Source organism: Protomyctophum parallelum (assembly GCF_964188405.1).
Source record: "Protomyctophum parallelum genome assembly, chromosome: 4".
Lineage (NCBI taxonomy): Eukaryota > Metazoa > Chordata > Actinopteri > Myctophiformes > Myctophidae > Protomyctophum > Protomyctophum parallelum.
The window spans coordinates 37731940-37755337 of record NC_139700.1 but is presented as its reverse complement, the minus strand read 5'-3'; the positions used below and the strand labels follow the sequence as shown (position 1 = coordinate 37755337).

The 23398-nt window shown below is 45.1% G+C and overlaps 1 protein-coding gene across 4 annotated transcripts in view; it reads right to left on the bottom strand.

Annotated features, from left to right (window-relative positions):
• The window catches only part of LOC310857310 (unconventional myosin-IXAb-like), a 136857-nt gene that overhangs the window by 22656 nt on the left and 90803 nt on the right, over nt 1-23398 (bottom strand). For all 4 annotated transcript variants that reach the window (XR_014569129.1, XM_083762922.1, XM_083762923.1 and 1 more), the window contains 18 exons: nt 21341-21457; nt 20264-20398; nt 18374-18495; nt 16159-16300; nt 15788-15983; nt 15331-15450; nt 14222-14297; nt 13758-13901; nt 13581-13620; nt 13129-13251; nt 12635-12715; nt 12352-12462; nt 9602-9724; nt 8573-8722; nt 5426-5745; nt 3710-5050; nt 3506-3593; nt 3140-3370 (listed from right to left, as the gene is read on the bottom strand). Coding sequence is in view for 3 of the 4 variants with exons in the window: in XM_083762922.1 (XP_083619048.1) it covers nt 3140-3370; nt 3506-3593; nt 3710-5050; nt 5426-5745; nt 8573-8722; nt 9602-9724; nt 12352-12462; nt 12635-12715; nt 13129-13251; nt 13581-13620; nt 13758-13901; nt 14222-14297; nt 15331-15450; nt 15788-15983; nt 16159-16300; nt 18374-18495; nt 20264-20398; nt 21341-21457 (3660 nt within the window). In the remaining variant the exon portion in view is untranslated. The remainder of the gene's footprint in view (nt 1-3139; nt 3371-3505; nt 3594-3709; nt 5051-5425; nt 5746-8572; nt 8723-9601; nt 9725-12351; nt 12463-12634; nt 12716-13128; nt 13252-13580; nt 13621-13757; nt 13902-14221; nt 14298-15330; nt 15451-15787; nt 15984-16158; nt 16301-18373; nt 18496-20263; nt 20399-21340; nt 21458-23398) is intronic.

Sequence of the window (23398 nt, the reverse complement as noted above, 5' to 3'; positions counted from 1 at the left end):
AGCGCTTTACATTTTACTTCTCATTCACCGATTCACGCACACATTCACACACTGATGGCTGAATAAACCATGCAAGACGGCAACCTGCTCCTCGGGAGTAATTAGGGGTTTGTTGTCTTGCTCAAGGACACTTTGACACTCAGCCAGGAGGAGCAGCCGGGAATCGAACATGGGCACTCCAAGACGTTCCAAGACGGCCGCTCTACCTCCTGAGCCCCTGCCATTCCAACACTTAACACTAACCACATGGTTCTTTCTGAGCTATGGTGGCTAATACCAACAGGTGTACACTGTGATTCCCGTACAATGATTAATACTAACATATCGTTGCTGTCGGGTGGAAACCTTGCATGTCCAAAACATTTTAAAATAGTGAAAATAGTTGATCTGCAAGAACACGGTGAGCTTAGAGCGCTGCTATTTACAAGATGTATTACAGGTTTTGGCATGACAGCAACAATATGTAGACTAACTTTAATAGTTAATAATAGTTAATACAGATAAAGTTAATACAGATGTACATGGCACTTCTTGTTCTTTAACCCAGGATCTGTCCATGTACATAGCTATATTGTTGAGATATTAACAATATTGACAATAACAATATTGACATTTTTTGTCGCATTCTTTGCCGCTAGGGGGCACTGTAGGTTTGACAGAACAAGGCTGTCAACTGTGAAGACGGTAGAAATATTAATAGTAGTACCCATATTAGAGATGTACCGATACCATTTATTCCTTCCCAATACCGATTCAGATGTCCATAACTTGCGTATCAGTCGTTACAGTGTATCCATCCAATACCAGTGTGACATTTAAAAACACTCTACAGGACAGTGGTTCTCAAAGTGGGGTCCCGGAGCTCAGCGTTCCTTGAGGGGGTTCCAAATTGACCCTACTCTCTCTCTCTCTCTCTCTCTCTCTCTGTCATCTACAGGTCTGTAACTCTGAGAGTGTACAAACGGAACCAATCCATTTGAACATGCACTCTCAGAGTTACGGGGGTCCTTGAAATGTGATCTAGGAATAAAAAAAATAAAGAAAAAAGTAATTGATGACTGTAAATTACATATCGTTATATGATAAATGACGTGGTTTGGGATTGGCATAGACTGGCATACTGGTTTGGGCAACACTGGTTTCATAGACTGGCATACTGGTTTAGGCAACACTGGTTTCATAGACTGGCATACTGGTTTAGGCAACACTGGTTTCGGTATCGGAACAACTCTAACTCATATTAGTTATCGATAAAATTGATATGAGACGGGCTGAGACAGAGTGCATGCTGGGAAGACCCTGTTACGAGAGGAAGGGAGTTAGACCAGAGGAGAAGAGTTACTATGGCAACAAGTTTAGCTCCTGCATGCATGTGGAACGGCTGGCATCCAAGGTGGAAGTAAACCTGAGCGTTGGTGCTCTTAGGAGTAGGATTCCACCTCGGGCCAACAGGTGTATGCATTGGTTAGAGAGAGACGGTCCCGTACTGTATAGCTACAATATTACAGGTTCAAGTCCCACAACAGACAAGGTGTCCTTGAGCAATAAAATACTGTACACTGATAATTGTATTATTGTCAATGTAGAGGTTTCTGTCCACAAAATCAGACTGTTGGTGAGGGCAAATACAATGTTGATGTCGCTCACTGAAAATAGCTGATCTACAACCTGCGTCAAGTTGTGAGCGTGGCTATTTCCGGCAAACAATACGGTCTTATAGCAATTATAAATCAGCCTTCATTGTTCTGAGTGTCCAGACTGAGACATCTTTAGAAAGATGTTGTCTGACATTTGTGCTTGACATTTGAATCAAATGTCAAACCGCCTACGAATCAGTCATCTCTTGTCTTGATGAGAGAGACCAGCGTGGAGGGCAGCCTGGAATACAGAGTGACCAGCGGTTTCACCTTCTAATCTAACCCATGAGATCACAGGTCGTTTGAATGCAACGCGGCCGTCTAGCGCAGCCAAGACAAGTGGTTCTTTGAGTGATATTTCTCTGCTGATGAGTATAACAGCACTGTGGAACGACAGACAAAGGATGTCACGCAGCATGGGTCATGATCCAGCACTTGAACCCATGGTTCTTCTCTGTGTGTGTGTGTGTGTGTGTGTGTGTGTGTGTGTGTGTGTGTGTGTGTGTGTGTGTGTGTGTGTGTGTGTGTGTGTGTGTGTGTGTGTGTGTGTGTGTGTGTGCGCGCGTGTGCGTGTGTGTGTGTGGGGTGACATCGGCTGAGTCAGCAGGACCTCTTTGTGTGAAAGGTTACAGCATGGTTGTTTTCCACCTTCAGAACACGATGGTGAGAAGACTGGCCGTTATACAGTCAGAGAAACGGTTCTCACATCTACCCTACAGCACAGCGGCGGGGTTAGCAGCAGCAGTGTTAAAAGTTTCTTCTGGCCCCCAAGAAAACAGCCAGAGAGGAGCGTGGAGGGTCTTGTCAGTATAGGAAGGTGTTGAAGATTATCGGTCGGTCAGCCGGAGGGGTTACCAGGGACTGACAGAGTAGGGCTGCATGACACGCACACACAAACAAATATTCTACCTGTAATTATGTACTGTGAGCTGCTTCTTACGTGTAGCTTTTACTCTATACGTTCTTTCTGACTGTGCAGAAAAGGTTTAAATAAAATTTGACACCGTACTTTCCTCATATAAAACAATTGTCTCAGAATTAGCTACAGAGCTAAATAAAATCTGTAGTTCCGGGACAGGGAAAAGTAGTAATAATTGCACTCTTGAGATTTTGGAAGTCAGATTAAGTCAATTCTGTTTCTGTTCCGTTTCCGCTATTCTTCTAAGAAAACAGCTGTAGCCGTTTGTGATTTGTGTGATTGTGTTTCGTGATTGCTTCCTGAGCTCAAACTGGCATTAAATAAGTGTTTATTTATTTGTACCTCCTCCTGCGTGAAGTGAAGCTGTTCATGTTTTCTCTGTATTGATTTCCCCACACAGACTACAAGCTGAAAGTCCTTCTGACGTGCCTGGGTAGTTATTTGTAAAAAAAGCAGCTGTGTGCGTCTTTGTGCCCGTTGTCCACAACATTGACCCTGTCCTCAACGACTGTCATTTTCTGTGTGACTCATCGTGCAGCCCTACTTTTCAGCAGTCCACGAGGCATTGTGTCGCTTTATTTACCATCTCAGAGTCACTGTGGAAGTCACCTCCGTCAGAGGAAACATGTGTCGGGGGGGAGAGGGGAAGGGGCAGCGTGCGGGATGAGGAGGGGACGACGGGGGTGTAGAACACGTCGTCATCGTCGTCGGACTGGGTGGCGCCCTCAGAGTTGCAGCGCGTCAGGAAGTCGGAGCGCGTCCTGGACATGCGCGGTTTCTTTTTTTTAGGACCTGGACGACCCAGCAACTGCTGCTGCCAGGCAACCAACCACATGGGGAGGTTATCATCAAGGTTAGAGATTGTGTGTGCGTGTGTGTGTGTGTGTGTGTGTGTGTGTGTGTGTGTGTGTGTGTGTGTGTGTGTGTGTGTGCGCGCAATATACTGTACCTCTCGGTTTCTGGATGCTGCTGTACTTTTACCATCATCTCTGAACAGGGTCAGAGACCTCTCCTGGTTCACCAGATCCTTATCAGACCTAACCAACGAAGAACAATTTGTAATCAATAACCACGACAAATAACCTTTGACAAATAATATCACCTCAATCAACAATGGCATTCAATATTGTGCCGTGGAACGGGGTGAACTCACTTAGAGAAGGGCAGTTTTCGTCTGGGCGGAGAAAACACAGAGCTCGATGGCTTCTCCATCATGAACACAGAGCTCGATGGCTTCTCCATCATGTTTACTATAACCTTCTGGGCCGAGCTCTTCTTCTGGGCCTTTGGTGGCTTGGTGTCGAGGTTGGGGCTGGGCGCGTCCTGGACGGGCCTAGCCGGCCTCTTGTCCTCCTGGCTGGGCAGAGCATCAGGACCCGGAGCCCTGGGCTCCATGACAATCTGGATGTCCACCTCCGATGAGCACGCTCCCGCTTGTTCCTGAGGAGCCACGTGAGCGTTGGCAGGCAAAGAGGACCTGTCCTTCCCAGACGAGTCTCTCTTTGCCTGGGCGGCAGTCTGTAGTGCCTGGGCGGCAGTCTGTGGAGGCTGTCCGTTCTCCAATGCCACCTCCAACCCCACAATGGAGGCCTTGGGGGAAGCTGTCTTGGGGGAAGCGGCCGAGGCTACGCTTGTACGAGAGGCTCTTCCCTGGGCTTTGGCTGCCTGCAGCTCTCCTTCGTCCGCAGGGCTTTCCTTCTGCATGCTGATCACCACCACCACCGGCCGTCGAGGGGTGGACTCTCTCCTGTCTTTGCAAGGTCTGCTGGGGCTTTCAATTTTGGGCTCCGGGACGGGGCTTTGGTCAGCGGCGATATAAAACGTTGCACGTGGAGGAGTGTCTTCTTTGAGCCACGGCTCCACAACCGTTGCTTTTTCATGAAAGTTTGAATCTCTAAGCCCCTCGTCGAACGGTACAATCTCAGGATGGGACGACTCCAAGCTGAGGTCGAGAGGGCTGACAGTTGATTGGCCACCGAGGTAACTAGAAGCCTCGGTTTCCATTCCGTTCACACTCAGAAGTTCAAAGCTCCCGTGGCTCAGCGGGGACCCTTGGGGTGAGTGTTGCTGGTCGTGGTGGGGTTGGTCCTCCGACTCACACGGGGCGGTCCTGTCTGGGGCGGAGGCGTCTTCAGGGAGAGGACTTCCTCCCCTGTCTGTGTTCCTTACCTTGAGCAGCTCCAAGCTGAACTGGGCCTGCTCCAGTTCTCTCATCCGCCTGCTCTCGCGCTTGGACCGCGTCGTCCTGTGGCTCGTCTCGTCGACGTTCCTGTTTGGAGCCTCGGAGTCCTCTTCCTTGTCGGCCTCGAACATGTCTGTCGACTCTGGCTTGGAGGCCGGGTGTTCCACAGAGACGTTCTGGATGTCGTCTCCGGAAACGGCGAGGTCCACCGTGGCTTGAGAATCCTCTACCTCCTCTACTTCTGCTTCTAGTCTCTTCTGCTCATTCAGTAGCTGTCTGTCATGTAATCGCTGCACCTTCAGTTCCATGAACCTGAAAGATCATCATCAACCATCAGTGGATATACATAAAAAATGCTGTTTCATTAGTCACCACCAACTGTTGGAAAGGTACTATTTCCAACAATCCACATAGATAATATTTAACCCATTAAGACAAACAATTTGTAATTCAAAATTATTATTCAAAAATAGCAGATGTACAAGCTTGTGCTGTGACATGCTGTGAGCTTGTGGATCTGCCATTTTTCAATAGCCAACGCTAAACTCAAAAATGACACAGAGGCTCACAAACTAGACAACATGGTACGTTCGAGACAGCAGCAAAATGACCAAAACATGCTTTGGACATACAGTAAACAGACATACAGTACATATTGCATTTTATTGCACTCTCTCATCAACTCACCTGCGACGCGCCAGGTACCCTAAGCCCAGGGCCTGCAGTCCCGTCACTGCCCTGTGGACGCTACAGTAGCGGCTCCTGTCTCGGTACCCCCGCCAGGCCGTCTGGACCGTGACGGCCGCGAGCGTCCAGCGGCGGCGGCGGTAGTGTCTCCAGCTCCTCTGGAGCACCACGACGGAGTCTCTGCACTGCAGAAACCTCCGGCGCTCGCGGTAGCCCCTCCAGGCCGCCTGCAGGCACACCGCTGCCCCCTCCTGGAAGGAGGCGGAGTGATCCAGTGACGACTCCCGAGACTGCTTGAAGAGGCAGCTGCGCCACCATCGCTGTGGAAAGCACACAAAGACGTACATTGAGACGGAGGTACAATAAGACCTGAATGATGTGATAATAGGACAATGGGTCGTTATTGATGTCTCCCGTCGTACTGTACTTTGGCATTATTTGCCACTTACAATATGGGTACTTTGGGTAGCAATATCACCTGTGCAGCACCTAATCTCTTACTAAAAGGACCTTTCCACACATCAATATAGAGTAGAAACATTTGTTTTGTTACATCTATAGCGATAAAAGCACATAATCTGTGTTTGTGCGTGTGTCTGTGTGTATTTATTTTCCTGAAACAATTATTTTTACAAAGGTCGCAATCATTAAAAATATACTGTTTATTCTTGTCCATCTGTCTCTCATTGACTTCAATGCATTCCATCAAACTTCCGGCTCCGATTTGGCTCCCAGGCAGCCAGGCACAGAACGCTTCCATTCCTGCTTTACTTGGCCTTTGCTATTACAGCAAGTTCAGAAGAGTAAATCCGTTAAAATGGCTGCCATTAAGGTTTGGGATTGGGATCTGGGAGTGTAATGACATTTCACCTCTATGGTTCACTCTCTCCGTTACTGTTACAGACCTGCACTCCCAACAACTGAAAGACTCAAACACTGCAACAAATCTCACCCAGGAAGGCGTTTATCCCACCCACAAGAACATTTGTGGTTTTTTAAAGACATTTCTGGGGGCTTTTTGCCTTTATCGATAGGTTTTACAGTAGTTTGACAGGAAAGGGGGGAGAGAGAGATGGGGGGAAGACACGCAGCTATGGTAGTCGGGTTCATGACTCTAACCCGCAACATGGCGTCAGGCTGGATTACCAGCCTGGGTGCCTGGACCGCGCGGCCGGCCCAGACCAGAACATTTGTGTTTTTTTCATTATCCAAGCCCTGATCCATAGTTTGACAACCAATGGAACGAACGAATGAGTACCAGAAGCTATTGGAACCTAACATCCCATCTATTTCATAACAGTGTGCTTTGCGTAACGATGAGGAACTAATACAGATGTTCTTTATCACAGAGTACACAACTCTGTGTCACATCATGATCGTTAAGAGACTCTATACTGAACGTCATCTCAGCTTCTGCGGAAACAGACACACACACACCATCCATGACAGAAGTGCACTCGCTGCATTTGTGAGACACGGATGAAACCGTAAACCATTACCCACATTCCCCACGCGGTTTATTTATTCAAGGAACTACGACTTTGAAGAGAGATGGAATCTACAATGTTAATAATATTTAAAACATTTTTAACATTTCTTGTTTAGTTCCCAGTTCATATGCAATCATCCGCTTAAGTCCATTCCTGTTCTTCTTCTGCCAGCAGACGCTCAGTGGCCGTGATTGGGTTTGTTTTCCTTCAGTCTGACAACGATCTGGACGTCTCTACTCTCGACCTCGTCCTCTTCCAGCAAAAACATGCCGTCCGAGTTCTGGATGTGCCATTATCCCTCACTCTGTTGTTCACCCTCCTCTTTCTCTCTCTCTCTCTGTCTGTATCACTCTCTCCCTCCCTCTTCCCCTATCTCCCATCCTTCACCCATCCCCTTTAATGATCTGCTCAGTTTCAATTACTTTTCTTTGCACCCTCTCTCCCTCTGCTCTTTGTTTTTTTACGGGGCACTGGTGATGAATGATGGCCTCATGGGGTGACCCTCTCCGGACACAGAAAGGTCACGGGTTTGATCCCCATAAGCACAGGGACATGTTCCTGGAGCTGAAACTGAAACACTATACACGCTGGCCTGTTTCAAGTTGCTCCAGTGTCAGCGAACTGCCTGAAACTTAACACCGTCTTTCTCTAATGTATCTCTTGTCTCATCGCACTTTCCTCTCTGTATTTTACTTCTGTTACTCTCACCCCCTTCAGTCCCTTGTTCTTTCATGTCTCTCTTTCCCCTCTGGTGAGAACAAAGTGCTAGATGAGTCAGTTGAGTTCAGAAGTGTTCTTTTTCCATGCTTTCCGTCTCTATTTGGACTATTAAGTGTAGTCTAAACACCAAACCCGTTCGTCTTCATCCCCCTAATCACTGATAGAAAGATTAAACGGGTAAGTGGAGGCACACACACACTGTGTAGTGTGAATTATGGTCCATCATTAAAAACGATTCATGAATATTAAAGTTTAACATCTCTTATAGTAATATTGATTTTGGAGGTGGTATAAAAACAAAAACATAATTACTGTATAATTTAGTGTAAAATGTTAGTAAGCCAAATTTTCATACTAACATGGCTTTTTTGAGAGAGACAAACCAGGAGAAAATCTACTTTACTTTCTCTAGTCCAACAACACACTTTCGCGAGAGTTGGGAAGATATCTGAAACTCCGTCTGCAGTCTGAGCCTCTACTGGCTCCAACTGGGATGGACTATATTCCTAAAACACTGGTTTTGAACCAGTGGTCCGGGGACCACCAGTGGTTCTTGAGGGGGTTCCAGGTGGTCCCCAGCTAATTGATGGGAGTGTTGATGGAGAGTTGAGTCCAAATGGACCCTCGTAGTTAACTCTTGAGAGTGTAAAATGAAACCAAGTGGGCCCGTTTTATTTTAAGTTATAGGCTACTTAGTTTAGAAGAGGTATGCACAATTAGAGAATGTAGAAGAATTGTTATTTTTGATCAACTTTGCCTGTTATCTCTCCAACATCAATACAGCATGGAATTGTGGACAAAATCTTGGGTCTGAGAGGCTAAATGTCATCAAATTGTGGTCCGTGGCAACCAACGCTGCATAAAACAATGGACCTTGAAAAGGTCGAAAACCACCGTCCCAAGTGAACAACCTCCGCCGGGGCCTGATCAGTCTCACCTGCACAACACTGGCAGCCTTCCTCATGCTGACAAAGTGCTTCCTCTCCAGGACGGCCCGGAAGCGGCGCTGCAGCGACACGATCCTCCTCAGGACCTCCGTGTGGAGGAGGGTCTGGAGACGCTGCCGCTCCGCCTCCCGCAGGAACACCTGTGGAGAGACAGGGAGGGTTAGCCACGCCCACCCATGTAGAATAGAGGCGTAGACAAGCCCACGTCTCTCGTTGCTCGCTGCTGGACCTTTCCCGATTCTTCTACAAATGTCTCTGAATAGATCATGAAATCAATCCGAGAGTAAAAAAAGGATGTTTACATGTGCAATGTTAGCTTTGACTCTCTATCATCCGCTTTTAGTTTTATTTTACTGGGTTTTGTATCCTGTTCCCTCCTGCTATATAAGCGGACCGGCTTCCTCGACAGGATCAATAAAGTTTATCTTTATCACAGGGGGAAAATGATCTGCTTCGGTATAGACTGATGCTTGTACAGTGCACCCGCCCTTCTGCAGAATACCGCAATTTAGACACACCCACTGAACCACCTGAACCCTGGTGTTCCCATTCCGGGGGAAACAATTTGAGGGATATAACAGATCTACAAGCTCGTAACGATTCACGATGCAAAGCGCTGTGAGCTTTTAGATCGGTTATTATCAGTAGGGCTTAGGCTTAATTACCTAATTTCAACCAAAGTTGAATTTGCGGGGAAAAAAACACAAGATACCTGCTGTTTGTTGCGAATATAACTCTGGAGCATTCAAAAGTGAGTTGCGAGGCCTTGCTTTGTTTTCATGGTTCTGTTCTTAACCCATTTTGGGCGGGAACCCCTTTTGGTGTTAGCATTACGTTATGCTTTAGCTATTGAAAAATAGCAGATCTACAAGCTCATACTACTACGCTACAAGCTTGTAGGTCTGCTATTTTTTGAAAAATCGAAGAAACATAGCTTTTTCAGAAAACTGTCATTTTCAAAAAGACATTTTTAGAATCTGATCTCAGGTCAGAATGGGTGAAGGTTTGCAGGATCATACCATAGTGTTTCCCACTTGGTAGCCTGCTGGCTGCAGGTGGACCTGCCTGAAGAACTCTCTGATCCCAGACTTGGTTGGAGACGTACCCCGCGGCAGGAGAATGTGGAAGTGACGCACAAAGTCCTGGAAAAATGGGTTGTTGGTTGGTAAAACACATCGTATATAATACGTGACGCATACATACAGAGATCAGACATAATCTTTAGAGCAGGTGTCTGCAATTAAGTTTGGCCAATCTTTTCTAGATGAAGGGCCAGAACCTAATCAGTGGCTAATTTAAGAACTGGAACTTGCGACAGACCTCCTTATATAGGCTAACTATATTCATTCCTATAAAAGGTTAATAAGTAAAGGTTTGTGTGTTATTATAATTTCATTAATTTAGCTTTTTACTCCTCTTCTCCCCCATTTAGCCAATTAATTTCTCTCCACGCACATTTCATGAGGAAACGTCCGACCTGCATCAACTATCAGTAAGGGGATTCACAGCGTTCTGACCGTGACGTTTTGACCCACCCTTTCTTTGATTTGCAGAGGGGAACATTAACTGCCTTGTTATTGTGCTCCGTGCTTGAACATTCATTGCGTGCGTCATATCTATTGAACATTCATTGCGTGCGACATATCTATTGAACATTCATTGCGTGCGTCATATCTATTGAACATTCATTGCGTGCGTCATATCTATTGAACATTCATTGCGTGCGTCATATCTATTGAACATTCATTGCGTGCGTCATATCTATTGAACATTCATTATCTATTGAACATTGTTTGACCACTGAGTGAAGTTCTTGGACTGTACATTGTCTGCGGGAAAACGTATGAACATATATTTGGGGCATGTAATACACTGCTGGGAACCGAAGTGTTTGTGTGTTGTGTGTGTGCGTGCGTGCGTGCGTGCGTGTGAATTTACTTTATGGTTTTGCATGGTATTGTGTGTTTATTGTTTGTTGCAGGGCATGTATGGTTGTTGGTGCTATTATTATTTAACCCTTTGTGTCAGACCGGCATTTGACCCGACAAACCGATACACCGCGTTGGACCACGGTGGAGCGCCCCAATACAGACAGGTATGTGTGTAGTCTAACACACTGAAAACCTGCATCTCCCGTCCGTCAATCACCCACACCTCCATGTACTGTATGGTCACGCCTCGTGACATCACGTCTCCATAATATATGGTCATGCCTCGTGACATCACGTCTCCATATATGGTCATGCCCCGTGACATCACGTCTCCATATATTATGGTCACGCCTCGTGACAACATGTGACATCATGGAGACCCTCAGATCTCCATACTGTATATGGTTGTCAGTCCATTATGCCTCGTGACATCACGCCTCATGACACGCTCCATGTCAATCTGACATCATCAAACCCTCTACACTCAAGACACGCCTATATATGGCCATGAATCCTGGCCATACCCGTTTTTCATTGTGCATTTTTTGGTCAAAGGTGATCCCATGCCAAAGCGACAGCACTCGACCAGCAGTCTGCCGTCACCCATGCCGCGCGGATGCGCCGATCTGCCCCAACAGTGCAAATTCCACACTCTCACGGAGGTAGACTGCCGACGTCAATATATGACCATTATTGTGACAGTCTCATGATAACCAGTGTGGTTGCCGCAACGCAAGTCACACTTGCAAACCATATATGAAGATCACGACACTGACCTGATCAAACCCTGGATAGCCATACATGGTTTGTTGTACTAGATCTGCATATATGAGCTGGCAAGCAACTCTACATCTGACCTCACTGACTCCAGATTAATAGTTTAACTCCTGCTTCTCAACTGTGCCGTATTAAGAAGTTCTGTTGTTTCAGCGCGACCGTTGCTTCTCGCCCTCAGGTCATCTTACTGGTATAATGCTGTGTATAATCAAATTGAACAGGTGTAAATACTAATGCTTGAGTAATCATATTGTGAATAGGTCACATATTTGAATGTTGTACATAGAGGACATTTAGTTCATTCATATTTAGACAACTTAAGCATGCTCCTTTGCAAACAGAGATTCACTCTGAACATTGATAAAAAGCATTCATCAGGTGGGGTAGATTCTCTATTTGGACATTGTAGTTCATATGTTGGACAGTCTAAATGAAGACCTGGCCCTACCTGGGCCCTCATCAAACCTTGTACAAGACAGCTGACCAGTTCTGACATTCCATAAGTTGATCTGACCACATCAAACCCTGTACACTCAAGCCACACTCCATATATGGCCAGTACAGAATTCATACCATATGTTGGTATGAATATGGTATATGGTATATATATATTATTCTTATTATTATAATTATAATTATTATTTTCACAGCCGTTACACCGATAAATAATGAACACAGAAAATGTCAGTAGAAACCAAACAGGGAGGTGATGCACAGAGCATGACATGTTGAGGGCTAACAGGGAGGTGATGCACAGAGCATGACATGTGGAGGGCTAACAGGGAGGTGATGCACAGAGCATGACATGTGGAGGGCTAACAGGGAGGTGATGCACAGAGCATGACATGTGGAGGGCTAACAGGGAGGTGATGCACAGAGCATGACATGTGGAGGGCTAACAGGGAGGTGATGCACAGAGCATGACATGTGGAGGGCTAACAGGGAGGTGATGCACAGAGCATGACATGTTGAGGGCTAACAGGGAGGTGATGCACAGAGCATGACATGTGGAGGGCTAACAGGGAGGTGATGCACATAGCATGACATGTTGAGGTTCTAACCTGGAAGGTGTACTTGATGCTGTATCCTGACTGGCGGATGCGGACCGTCTCCAGCATACCCGTGTACCTGAGCTGCCTCAGGACCAGACTGTCACTGAACCTCAACGGCAGCTGAGAGAGAGAGAGAGAGAGAGAGAGAGAGAGAGAGAGAGAGAGAGAGAGAGAGAGAGAGAGAGAGAGAGAGAACAATAAGGAAAGATGAGGAAAGTGATCTTACTGTAGTAAGGAACCGTACCGAATGGTGGCTTCATTGAACTCATAAAGGTCTGCCCGCTTCACTCACCTTCTCAGCATTGGAGCGGATACACTTGACAAAGTAAGGCTCTGATTGGCCCAGAGTCTCCATCAGCTTGTTCAGAGAAGCCTGAACACACAAATCAACATGTTGTAAATGTAATGTATCTTTACATTTATTAGACCACCAGCATTAACATTAATGCTTCATCTGGGTTTCTCTTTGACTGTCATACTAATCTTAATTGCATTGACAAGCACAGCACAATTAATCAGTCAACATCTGTATATATAAATAATATATATTTTTTAAATATTAATACAAAAATGAAATGACTGCGTTATGCCTCCTCATATATTACAAATATAGTATTGTTGTGAGGAAGAGAGGAGGTCATTGGGCATTGTTCAAAATACAATATAAGATACTTGTAGATAAGGCCTTCATATTGATCCTTTGAGGGAAACCAGTCTCCACTATGCAAGTGTCCCAGAGCTGTAGAACATTTACTACAATGTGATGTACGGGGCTAGAGAACTGACCTGGAACTGGGCACTGATACTGGGCGGTTTCTTCTTCTTGTGCAGGTGGAGGAGGGATTTGGTGATGCGGTCGTGGAGTGTCACACTGCTCAGGTAACGCAACGACTTCACATCCAGCAGATGCTGGTTGAAGACAGACAGACAGACAGGTAAGCAGACTGCCAGATAGAGAGGGAGACAGACAGAAGGACAGGCAGGCAGGCCCAATCTCAATGTAGTCTCTAGTTCCCTACTCGGGAATAATGCAAGATTCACCGTGATGTAAAATTGCATCAACGGCGGCGAATGTGTTAACATGTTAATGTTAATTAAAGTGTGTGAGTGTTCAGTGCTCAGAGCGCTGGGTGGATTGAGATTGAGCCACAGAGAGACAGGAGTTATATATATGAATATTGATCAATAATAATTGGCTGTTTGGTCCAGGTCATTCAGGTAGTAATCATCACGGTTACCTTGGGCAGACTGAGTTTAGGTTTGTAGTTCTTATTTCTCCTGGAGGAAGAAAACAGATAGTTTACAGTTAGTCAGATGGACAATAGAAACAACAGAGACCAGGAACAGGAAATAGAAAGTAAACGGAGTGTGTGTGTGTGTGTGTGTGTGTCTATCCATTAGTCAGTGTAACTCACAGTAGTATTCCCTGGGCTCTCTCTAGCAGTTTGCTATTGGTGGAGTTGATGAAGATTCCATCCTCTTCCAGAGTCGGACCCCCTGCTTGGGACAGACGAGACATCCTGGAGTTGCGACCGTTACACCCAACCACAGGACCGTCCCTGGAGAGAGAGAGAGAAAGAGAGGAGAGAGGAGAGAGGAGAGAGGAGAGAGAGAGAGAGAGAGAGAGAGAGAGAGAGAGAGAGAGAGAGAGAGAGAGAGAGAGAAATTCAGGTCAGGTGTGGAATAAGCCAGAGAGGGAAGTGGAGGGATGAAAATGCCATGGCATGAGAGAGAGAGATTATACATGGAATGAGACGAGAGGGAGAAGGGTGGAATGAGGCAGACATTTCATACGCTTCAAAACATACAAAGTGACCAAAGAATATAGTCTGGAAATTAAATCTGAAACAGAAACACCAAAACTGATGTGTTTACCTACCAGTTGGACTTGTCGTTGAAGGTATTAGCTCCTTGAAGGTCAGACAGGGGCGTTCGAGGGTTCCTTCTGCCAACGCCTGCACGACACAAGTCTCATTTTATTATGTTTCAGCATGCAGTTTGAAGTTTCATTGAACAGTTAGCTTATAGTAAGTTTAGTGTACTGCAGCAATTCCTAGATCTGTATGTGCAGGGTCGTGCAGAGAGCACTGGGGGTGCAGGGGCTCAAACTCCAGAAAAGGGAACATGTGTGCGCGCCAATTTTTGGGGGTAGTCTTTTTGTGGAGTCTTTCCCTTGTACCATTTCATGTCATTGGACAGTAAATTAAGCAATATGTTCTCATTAGTCTGAAACTAAAACTGACTGATGGCAGATTAAAAGATAATTCATTATGATAGTGGAATTTATCATTACTTGTCAAATGTTCGTCTTGAAGGGCCAATGGCACTTATTGGCCTTATGGGTCCCCCCACACAATCCCTTATTTGCCCCCCACAAGCCCTCGAGGTTCGATCCCCGGCCGGGTCATACCAAAGAAAACGGGACCCAATGGCTCCCTGGCCAGCATCAAGGGTTGGACTGGGGTAAGACCCTGCACTATACTAGCGTCATGTCCAGGGGATGTATTGCACATCAATCTGCCTCACACTACAGAAACAGGAGATAGCCTCCTGCCCCTATGGGCCTCATGGCTCGGCAAGGCTTACTTACTTACTGCAGATAAATGCGAATACATTTCATACTGTATATTTTGGACAAAAGTGACTCCAAACTGTAGTTTAAACAGTTGTTAAAGTAAAGGTGTACAAAGTATTCAATGCTCAGCCTTGGAGAAAAAGAAACACACACTATTTCCCTACAGTTTCATTAGAAATAAGGCTCCTCACTGGAGCCTACACAGCTGGTAGAGCTCTGATGATTACAGAGGACTGGCTCATAGTAACATGGAATCAGATGGAACATTTTCAGCTTAGTTTATTTGAGTTCCAATCATGTTTTAACGTTAGCGATCACCATGACCTTTTACAGCCATGCCAGTACAAGCAAGTACACTTCTGCTGCTGGCCAACAATTCCATACTGTAATTCATTGTATCCCTTTCGTCTTACTGTATTTCTCGTCCTTGCACCTCTGCAGAATCTCCAGGCTTCGCTGGTGAACAGGGTGATGAAGGAAGCTAAAACTCTGCACTGCCTTCGGTGCGGAACAGGACACAGCAGAATCATTACCTGACGATGGGACGGACGGGTCGGAAAAGAGAGAGAAATGCATTTAAAGATTCACTAGTAAACAAAGTTCAGCATGTTTACCTACCTGAGAACCACCGCATTTGGGTATCAGGTAGTGTTGTTGGTTAATTCACTTCTAAATCCTGACATTTTAATGCAGCCCCATCAGGCCGATGGTCTGGACTTTTTCATGGTCTGGACTGGAGGCTTGTTTAAAATTTCATACAAATAGTTTATATATTCTTTTTTGTATATTTGTGCGTGCGTGCGTGCGAGAGAGTGTGAGTGTGAGCGCGAGCGCGTGCGCGTGCGACTGTGTGTGTATGTGCGGCCTCACCAGTTTTTTTATCTGTGTGTCTGCGCCCAGCCTCTCTGAAAGCGACCAGGGCTCTGAAGTAAGCTCTGAGCACAGCCCAGCGGAACGTGGCCACGGGGTCGATTCCCATGAGCCCGCAGATGAAGGCGTTCTTACTGCTCTTCAACAGAGCCACGATGTCCGGACGCATGTGGTCCGTGTTCTTCTCCCTGAAGTCCTGAAGTCGCAGGGACAGAGAGAGAGATGGGGAATTTGCATTTTAGAAACGTGGCCACTGTCAGAGTGCAGTGCAGAATAATGCCTGTATTGCTTCAATCTCAATAATAAGCAAAAATTGCTCAAATAAAGACAAAACAAACTAGTGTTATAAAGTAACTTGTAAATGAACATACCTTGACTCCGTATTTGACCTTTCCAGCATAGTGTCGTATGATGAAGGCAGGCTCCATGACAGCAGGAAACTCCATGTAGCTGTTTCCTTCATGTTGACGCTTAAACTTGTCCAACAACGTCTGGTTAGTGGCCTGTGGAAAACTAACAAACACGGTGCCAATCAAATAAACTGGACGTCATTAACGGAGGACAGGTATTGCATGCAGTACAGACTGATTCAGTAAATAGCTAAGTAACTGAGCCTGACACCAACGCAACTAAGTATAAACGAGGCTTTATTCTGCAACTTTTGCAGAAGGTGCACCAACTGAGAGTATCCTGACTCAAAACATGAGACCCTATACATAACAGAGGATGGCAAAAACATCACCCAGAACTCAGATGGCAGCCTGCAGGCAGGACCTCTATACCCAGAGGAGTAGGATGAAGGAAGGCCCAGAGGCCCATAAAAGACCCTACTAACCCCATCAATGGAATATTAACTCTGCTACTGCCTGGCAGATCTCAGTCCAACAGAGCAGGCTCAGGGACAGCTACTATCCCAGACTTAAAGGACAACTTTAGTTTTTTTCAACCAAGGTTCATGTTTTAGGTTGTTATTAGAGAAACTAAAAGATGAGTGTTAATCTTTTTTCATTTGCTGCTTTCTTTCGTTTTAGGGATTTTAGCTCTTTTTGACAGGGGGGCGGGGGCATTCGAGCATGGGGCTAAATATGTATTTTTTTTACAAAATCTTATGGTGATTTATCTTTGTATTATTTACTATAGTCCTAATAAACCCCAGGAAATTACATCTGGCCACAGAAGATCACAGGATCTACTGAATGTGAAGGTAGCCTACTGGGGGAAGGCTTATACTGTGTGTATAGGCTCAATATGTCAGTTTGTCACATTCAGTAGATCCTGTGATCTTTTGTGGCCAGATGTAATTTCTTGGGGTTTATTAGGACTATAGTAAATAATAAAAAAATAAATCGCCATAATATTTTGTAAAAAAAATACATATTTAGCCCCATGCTCGAATGACCCCTGTGAAAAACTGCTAAAATCCCAAAAACAAAAGAAAGCAGCAAATGAAAGAAAATTAACACTCACCTTTTAGTTTCTCTAATAACAACCTAAAACATGAACCTTGGTTGAAAAAAACTAAAGTTGTCCTTTAAGACTTTTGAAGTGAAAAGGTGAACTGCAATAGGAATACTGTGCAGATTGCGTTCATATCTTGTTTGGACATTTCTATGTACACTGTACACTATTCTTCACCATTATATTGCATTTAGAATGTACACTTTATTGCCACCACTGACGCCGTGTAAGTCTCATTTATACTGCTTAGTTAAGACAACGCCTGTGAGCCAGATTGTTTGACTTCATGTAATGCGGAATGTCTCAGAGGCTGTGAGCCACTTGGCTCATACCTTCTGAAAAATGTTGCAGCTCACACTGTTGTCATTAATGTCTCAGAGCTGTGATTGGTGGACCAGCTGGGGGTGTGGAGCATTCTGTGTTGCTCAAGGAGTGACTGTCTATAAATGCCAATAACCACATGAGGCAAAGCTTTTTCTTATACGCATGCACACACGCACACTTTTTCAACCTTCAATCTTGATCCTCAAACCTTATGGTTAAGGTTAGGCATGTATACTTTTAATGAAGTATCTTATGAGGAGGTACTGATGAAGCTCAAGGCCCTTAAAACTCCTAAAGACACTGGTCACGACAAATCATCACGTGCTGAACTCCAGTAAATCAGCACTTGGTTATCAGACGACACACTCAATACTATTTAGGTCAAACACAGAAATTGACAGCAGCACTTGCAGCTCCTGGCAGTGGCACTTGTCCAACGTCATTTTGATTATGCATGCACATCCTGGTACAATAGCATAAGAGCCTAAAAAAAGAAACTGCAGACCTCCCAAAATAAATTAGTTAGGTTGATCCTCAATCCCCATCCACTTCTACTCCCTACTCACTTTATCATCCTTGAGCGGCTTAGAGTGGAGGAGTCTCTCTCAATATAATATAATGTACGGTTCACAGGAATATACACAATATTGTTCCCACATATTTATGCAGCTACTTTTGTATTCTGCAGCTTTCATTACGGTAAGCAATGAAATACTTAGTCTTGATGTATTATTTCTAAGATGTAGTGCTACTAGCACACACACACACACACACACACACACACACACACACACAAAGACGTACTTGCACTCCTCATCCAGCAGGTGGAACAGTGCTGTGGGTTTCTTGCTGATCAGGTTGATGCAGCCGCTGTTGTCAATGTAGTCGATGTTGAGCCAACTGATCCCTTCTGCCCTGTACTCCTCCTACACACACACACACACACACACACACACACACACACACACACACACACACACACACACACACACACACACACACACACACACACACACACACACACACACACACACACACACACACACACACACACACACACACACACACACACACACACACACACCTTGGGGTCAGAACTCAGAAGAACCCTCAAGTCGTTAGATAACAAGTGGTGAATTTGGGTCGTGTTGAGGGTGTCTGTCCACATCTCCTGGTTTAGCCACACTGCATCATGGGTAAGGCATTCATAACATGTGGAACACTGTTTTATTCACAGAGAAGTGAAAACAGAGAGTGTGTGTGTGTGTGTGTGTGTGTGTGTGTGTGTGTGTGTGTGTGTGTAAAGTAGACAGACAGATTTACAGCAGACTAAACAGGGAGAACAGGCAGTAGAGAGAGAGAGACAGGCACAGCTGACATATTTTGGTGTGTGCTTGTGTGTGTCTGCGCGTGTGCACTCTGTGTCGTGCGTGCGTACATGCGTACATGCGTGCGTGCGTTTGTGCAGTTGAATGACTCACTGCAGTGACATCAGGCCTTACAGCTGGTCATGGAACAGCTGTAAACATCTGTGTCTCTGCTTCCAGAACCACATGTAACGTTATAGCCCTAACTGACCTCAGATACCATTACAAAAAGTAACAAAAACAACAAAACAAAATATACAAACCCACCCACAAAAAACAGTGTTTTCATCCATTGGAGTGGAGTGGGTTCCCTGCTGTTAGCTTTGGCTGCAGCTCAAAGCAGTCTCAGTACAGGGCAATCCAATCCAAGTGCTGTTTGACCAATTTTAATATAATTTATATATTTACTTTTAGTGATTAGTGAATGAATCTGTGGCACGTTCATTTTGTGCTGATGCCTGATGTCGCGTTCAATTTAGTTGAGTGTAGCTGCTACACTAAAAATTATTAAATTAAATGAAAGGTTGCAGACTGTAATTGTGCAATGTGATGGGCTTAATTCAGTGGTTCAAATCAAGGTCAATTATTTATTCTGCATTTGAGCACCACCAGGACCACCATTTCTTTGATGAGATTTAACCTCTCAGACCCAAGACTTAGAATATTTTGTTGTCTTTGGATAGGATTGTGTGTAAAATGAAACGAACGCTACATAATTCAGCTGGGGACCACCGGGAACACCCTCAAGGAGGTCCCCGGACTACTGGTTGAGAACCACTGGTTTAATTGATCAAGTCTGTTGCAATCCATCACCATGGAGATTCAGACTAGAGTACTGTTTTGATTGCTGTACCATATCTCCTAAACGGTTTAGCTTTCCCCCTCTACTCCACAATGTAGTCATGTTGATAATAGCCCCCATCTTTAAATATAAATGATTTGTCTACCTCTCTCTTCTGTTCTCAATCAACCCCACGATCCCCGCCATCTCTGTTTTCCATTTATCCCTGGCTTTTCCACCAGCCCCAATTATAACGGCATCAGATCCACTGACGATAAAGTGTTTTGTTTTGTTCTGATGTGGATAAATTAACAGATAATAGATCTGACATGGGGTCAGGGCTGTTGGAGAGACAATTGTCTGAATGAGGAATTGAGGAATAGAGGAATAGAGGAGAGGAGAGGAGAGGAGAGGAGAGGAGAGGAGAGGAGAGGAGAGGAGAGGAGAGGAGAGGAGAGGAGAGGAGAGGAGAGGAGAGGAGAGGAGAGGAGAGGAGAGGAGAGGAGAGGAGAGGAGAGGAGAGGAGAGGAGAGGAGAGGAGAGGACCTGTTCCAGTTTGAAGATGTGTTGGTTAAAGTAGTGCTGAAGTCTCTCGTTGGCAAAGTTGATGCAGAACTGTTCGAAGCTGTTGTTCTCGTAGTCCTCAAAGCCAAAGATGTCCAGCACGCCGATGGACAGCAGCTGTTCAAAGAGGACAGAGTCACAGTTCAACAACATCCTGAACACCTGCAGCACAATGCATGCACATCTAGAATGAATACAGACTCGGAGCAGATTAAAACATCATGATGGGATGATGATGATTTGAAAACAAATGTGACATAATGTGTAAAAAGGTATCAAAAAAATATATTGAGAAAAGGATTTAGAAGGCATATGCCATATTCTGTGGGGCAGAAACCTCTTATCTTTTTCATAAATTGACACCCTACTTGATCATACCACAGCGTCATACAAAAGTACCTAAAGTGGTATGTATGAGCTCGAGAGCTTGTACATCTGCTATTTTTTAATTTGAATTCTGAAAACAGTTTTGGTTTCCCAACAAAAGGTTTGAGATTTCCACCCAAGGTCTAAATGGATTATGAAACAGACAGAGACAGAGATGGACAGACAGACAGAACATGTATGATGTCAATGCCAAAGGGAAAGACACGCGCGCGCGCGCACACACACACACACACACACACACACACACACACACACACAGTGCACCATAGAGGGTAAACTGAGCTGAGATGAACATGATGCCATCTGGCCCAGAGTTCGCTCGCACACGCACGCTCGCATGCACACGCACGCATGCACGCGCACACACACACACACACACACACACACACACACACACACACACACACACACACACACACACACACACACACACACACACGAGCACACGCACACCGCGAGAGAGGGAAGGGCTGAGAATGGTGTGTGATCTAATCCCTTGGATGCCCACTGGGTGCAGCCTGCCAGCTGCTACACACACACACACACACACACACACACACACACACATCCTCACACCTATTCACTTCAGTCACACATGAGAGACAGCCTTCAACGCAATACAGAGAGAGTAGAGAGAGAGCGTGCGTGCGTGCACATGCGTGTGTGTGTTACCTTAGCCTTCTCGTCCAGGTCCTTGGTGTTCAGCAGGGCATGGTTGATTCTGAACACGATCCAGTCAAACAGAGCGCTGTACAGAGACTTGGACATGGAGTCCCTCACTGTGCCCGCCTGATGCACACACACGCACACACACACACACACACACACACACACACACACACACACACACACACACACACACACACACACACACACACACACACACACACACACACACACACACACACACACACACACACACACACACACACACAGCGCCAATATTAACAGTTGATCCCTGAGAACCTTGAACTGATTTGCCATCAGAATCAGAATGATCTTTACAGCTGTAAATGGTCACGTTGTCTACAGAAGTGGGTGAAATTCGTTTTTGCGCAAGCTTTGTTTGTTTGTTTTGAGTAAGAGAAAAGTAAAAGAAGAAGGGGAGGGGGGGGGCAGGGAGAGTACAGGATAAAAATATATAGAAAAACAGAGAAAGGAAATCTGTACATGTACATTTATTATCATTATTAGAAGATGTGACTCTAATTGCTAGCTACTCATCATTGATTGGATAAACTGGCAGCCAGGATGCTAACAGCAGCACATGCTATCACCAGACTGCTGTCATAAATAATGTATAGGGCGCCAGCGAGCTACTGTAATCTCAATGAGATCCTCAAAGAGAAGGATCTTTGTTTGATCAGCATCAAGGCCCCCCGAGGTCTGCATCCGTCAGTGACATTGTACCTCACAGCTGGCAGGTGTCACGACGCTAACAGCAACAACCAGTGTCAGGTTGCTGCGATTAATATCGCAATGAAAGGAAAAAGCTATAACAATGACAGATAGCGATGTACAGTAGTCCCAAATTAAACAGACATTAAAGCTTCCAACAGGGCTTATGGTGTGACAGAAGACAGAGTGTTGGAGAAGAAACAGAGGAAACCAGAAGTGCAGGGCAGTTCAAGGCATTCATGCGGTGTTGATTTTCACCGCAAATTTTGAATTAGTCTTAGTCATAGTCTTTTGAATAAATTCCATTTAGTCATATTTTGTGATAGTGGTAACGAGTAATGGCAATAATTTGACAAGCACACTTGTCTCGGGCCGAGCCGCACATTTTGATGTATATAATCAATTGCTTGGCTTGTGTAAACCGTGCGGCCGGTATTAACAGATGAACTTTGCGGAAAATAAATATTATAATATTATTAAGTAGGGAGGAATATGTCGGAATCGAAGCCGTGTTTTGCTATTGCATGGCAGGCACACAGACCAGTACAACCAGTACTGTACAACAGACAAATACTTCACCCAAATTCTTGTTAATTCTTGTTGACAGGTTGTCTAAACCATACCGTTGACATGTGACCTTTACAGTACACAGTAATAGCAGCCAGGCAGTTGTTTAACGGCGTTGTTGCATGATGGAGGTGTACTGTAACACTTTAGGTGTTCTGACAGCAGTGCCAGAGCTTTAAGTGCCTCCAGACGTCAGTCGGACGCCTGATAGATCCATAAACCAACAGGGCTACATTATGCCGCCTACGACTAGCCGCTCTGTTTACCGATAATGAAAGGCACGCTATAAGCTAACGTAAGCGCACTAAAATGGGAGACTAGAGATCTCATCTTGGCAGCTATTAAGTGTTATTAAGAGAGAATGAACAGCAGAATATAAGAGACATCCAAAGACAGAAGTGTATTGTTTCGTTTTACGTAATAGAGTAGATTTGCTGGCTCATGGCAGGCATTAGGAATGTATGACAGCAATTTGGATGGTCTGAGATCAGTAGGGTTGGGTTAAAATGATCTTTTTGTTTTGTTGTTGTGATGGATTACATGTTCATTTCATCTGGTCTGTTTTTAATTTGACCATGACGTCAATAGGCAAATATGCACTGGATAAAAAAAAACATTTCAATTCTATTCTGGACTGTATGTTTGGGTCAAAGTGGCATTGAAAAAAAATCATAATAATAACTAGAAAAAGTGCCCTTCTGGGCACAGGTCTCCACCAGGATAGGAATGTAGGACATGGCATGACTATGGAGATCATGTGTACCG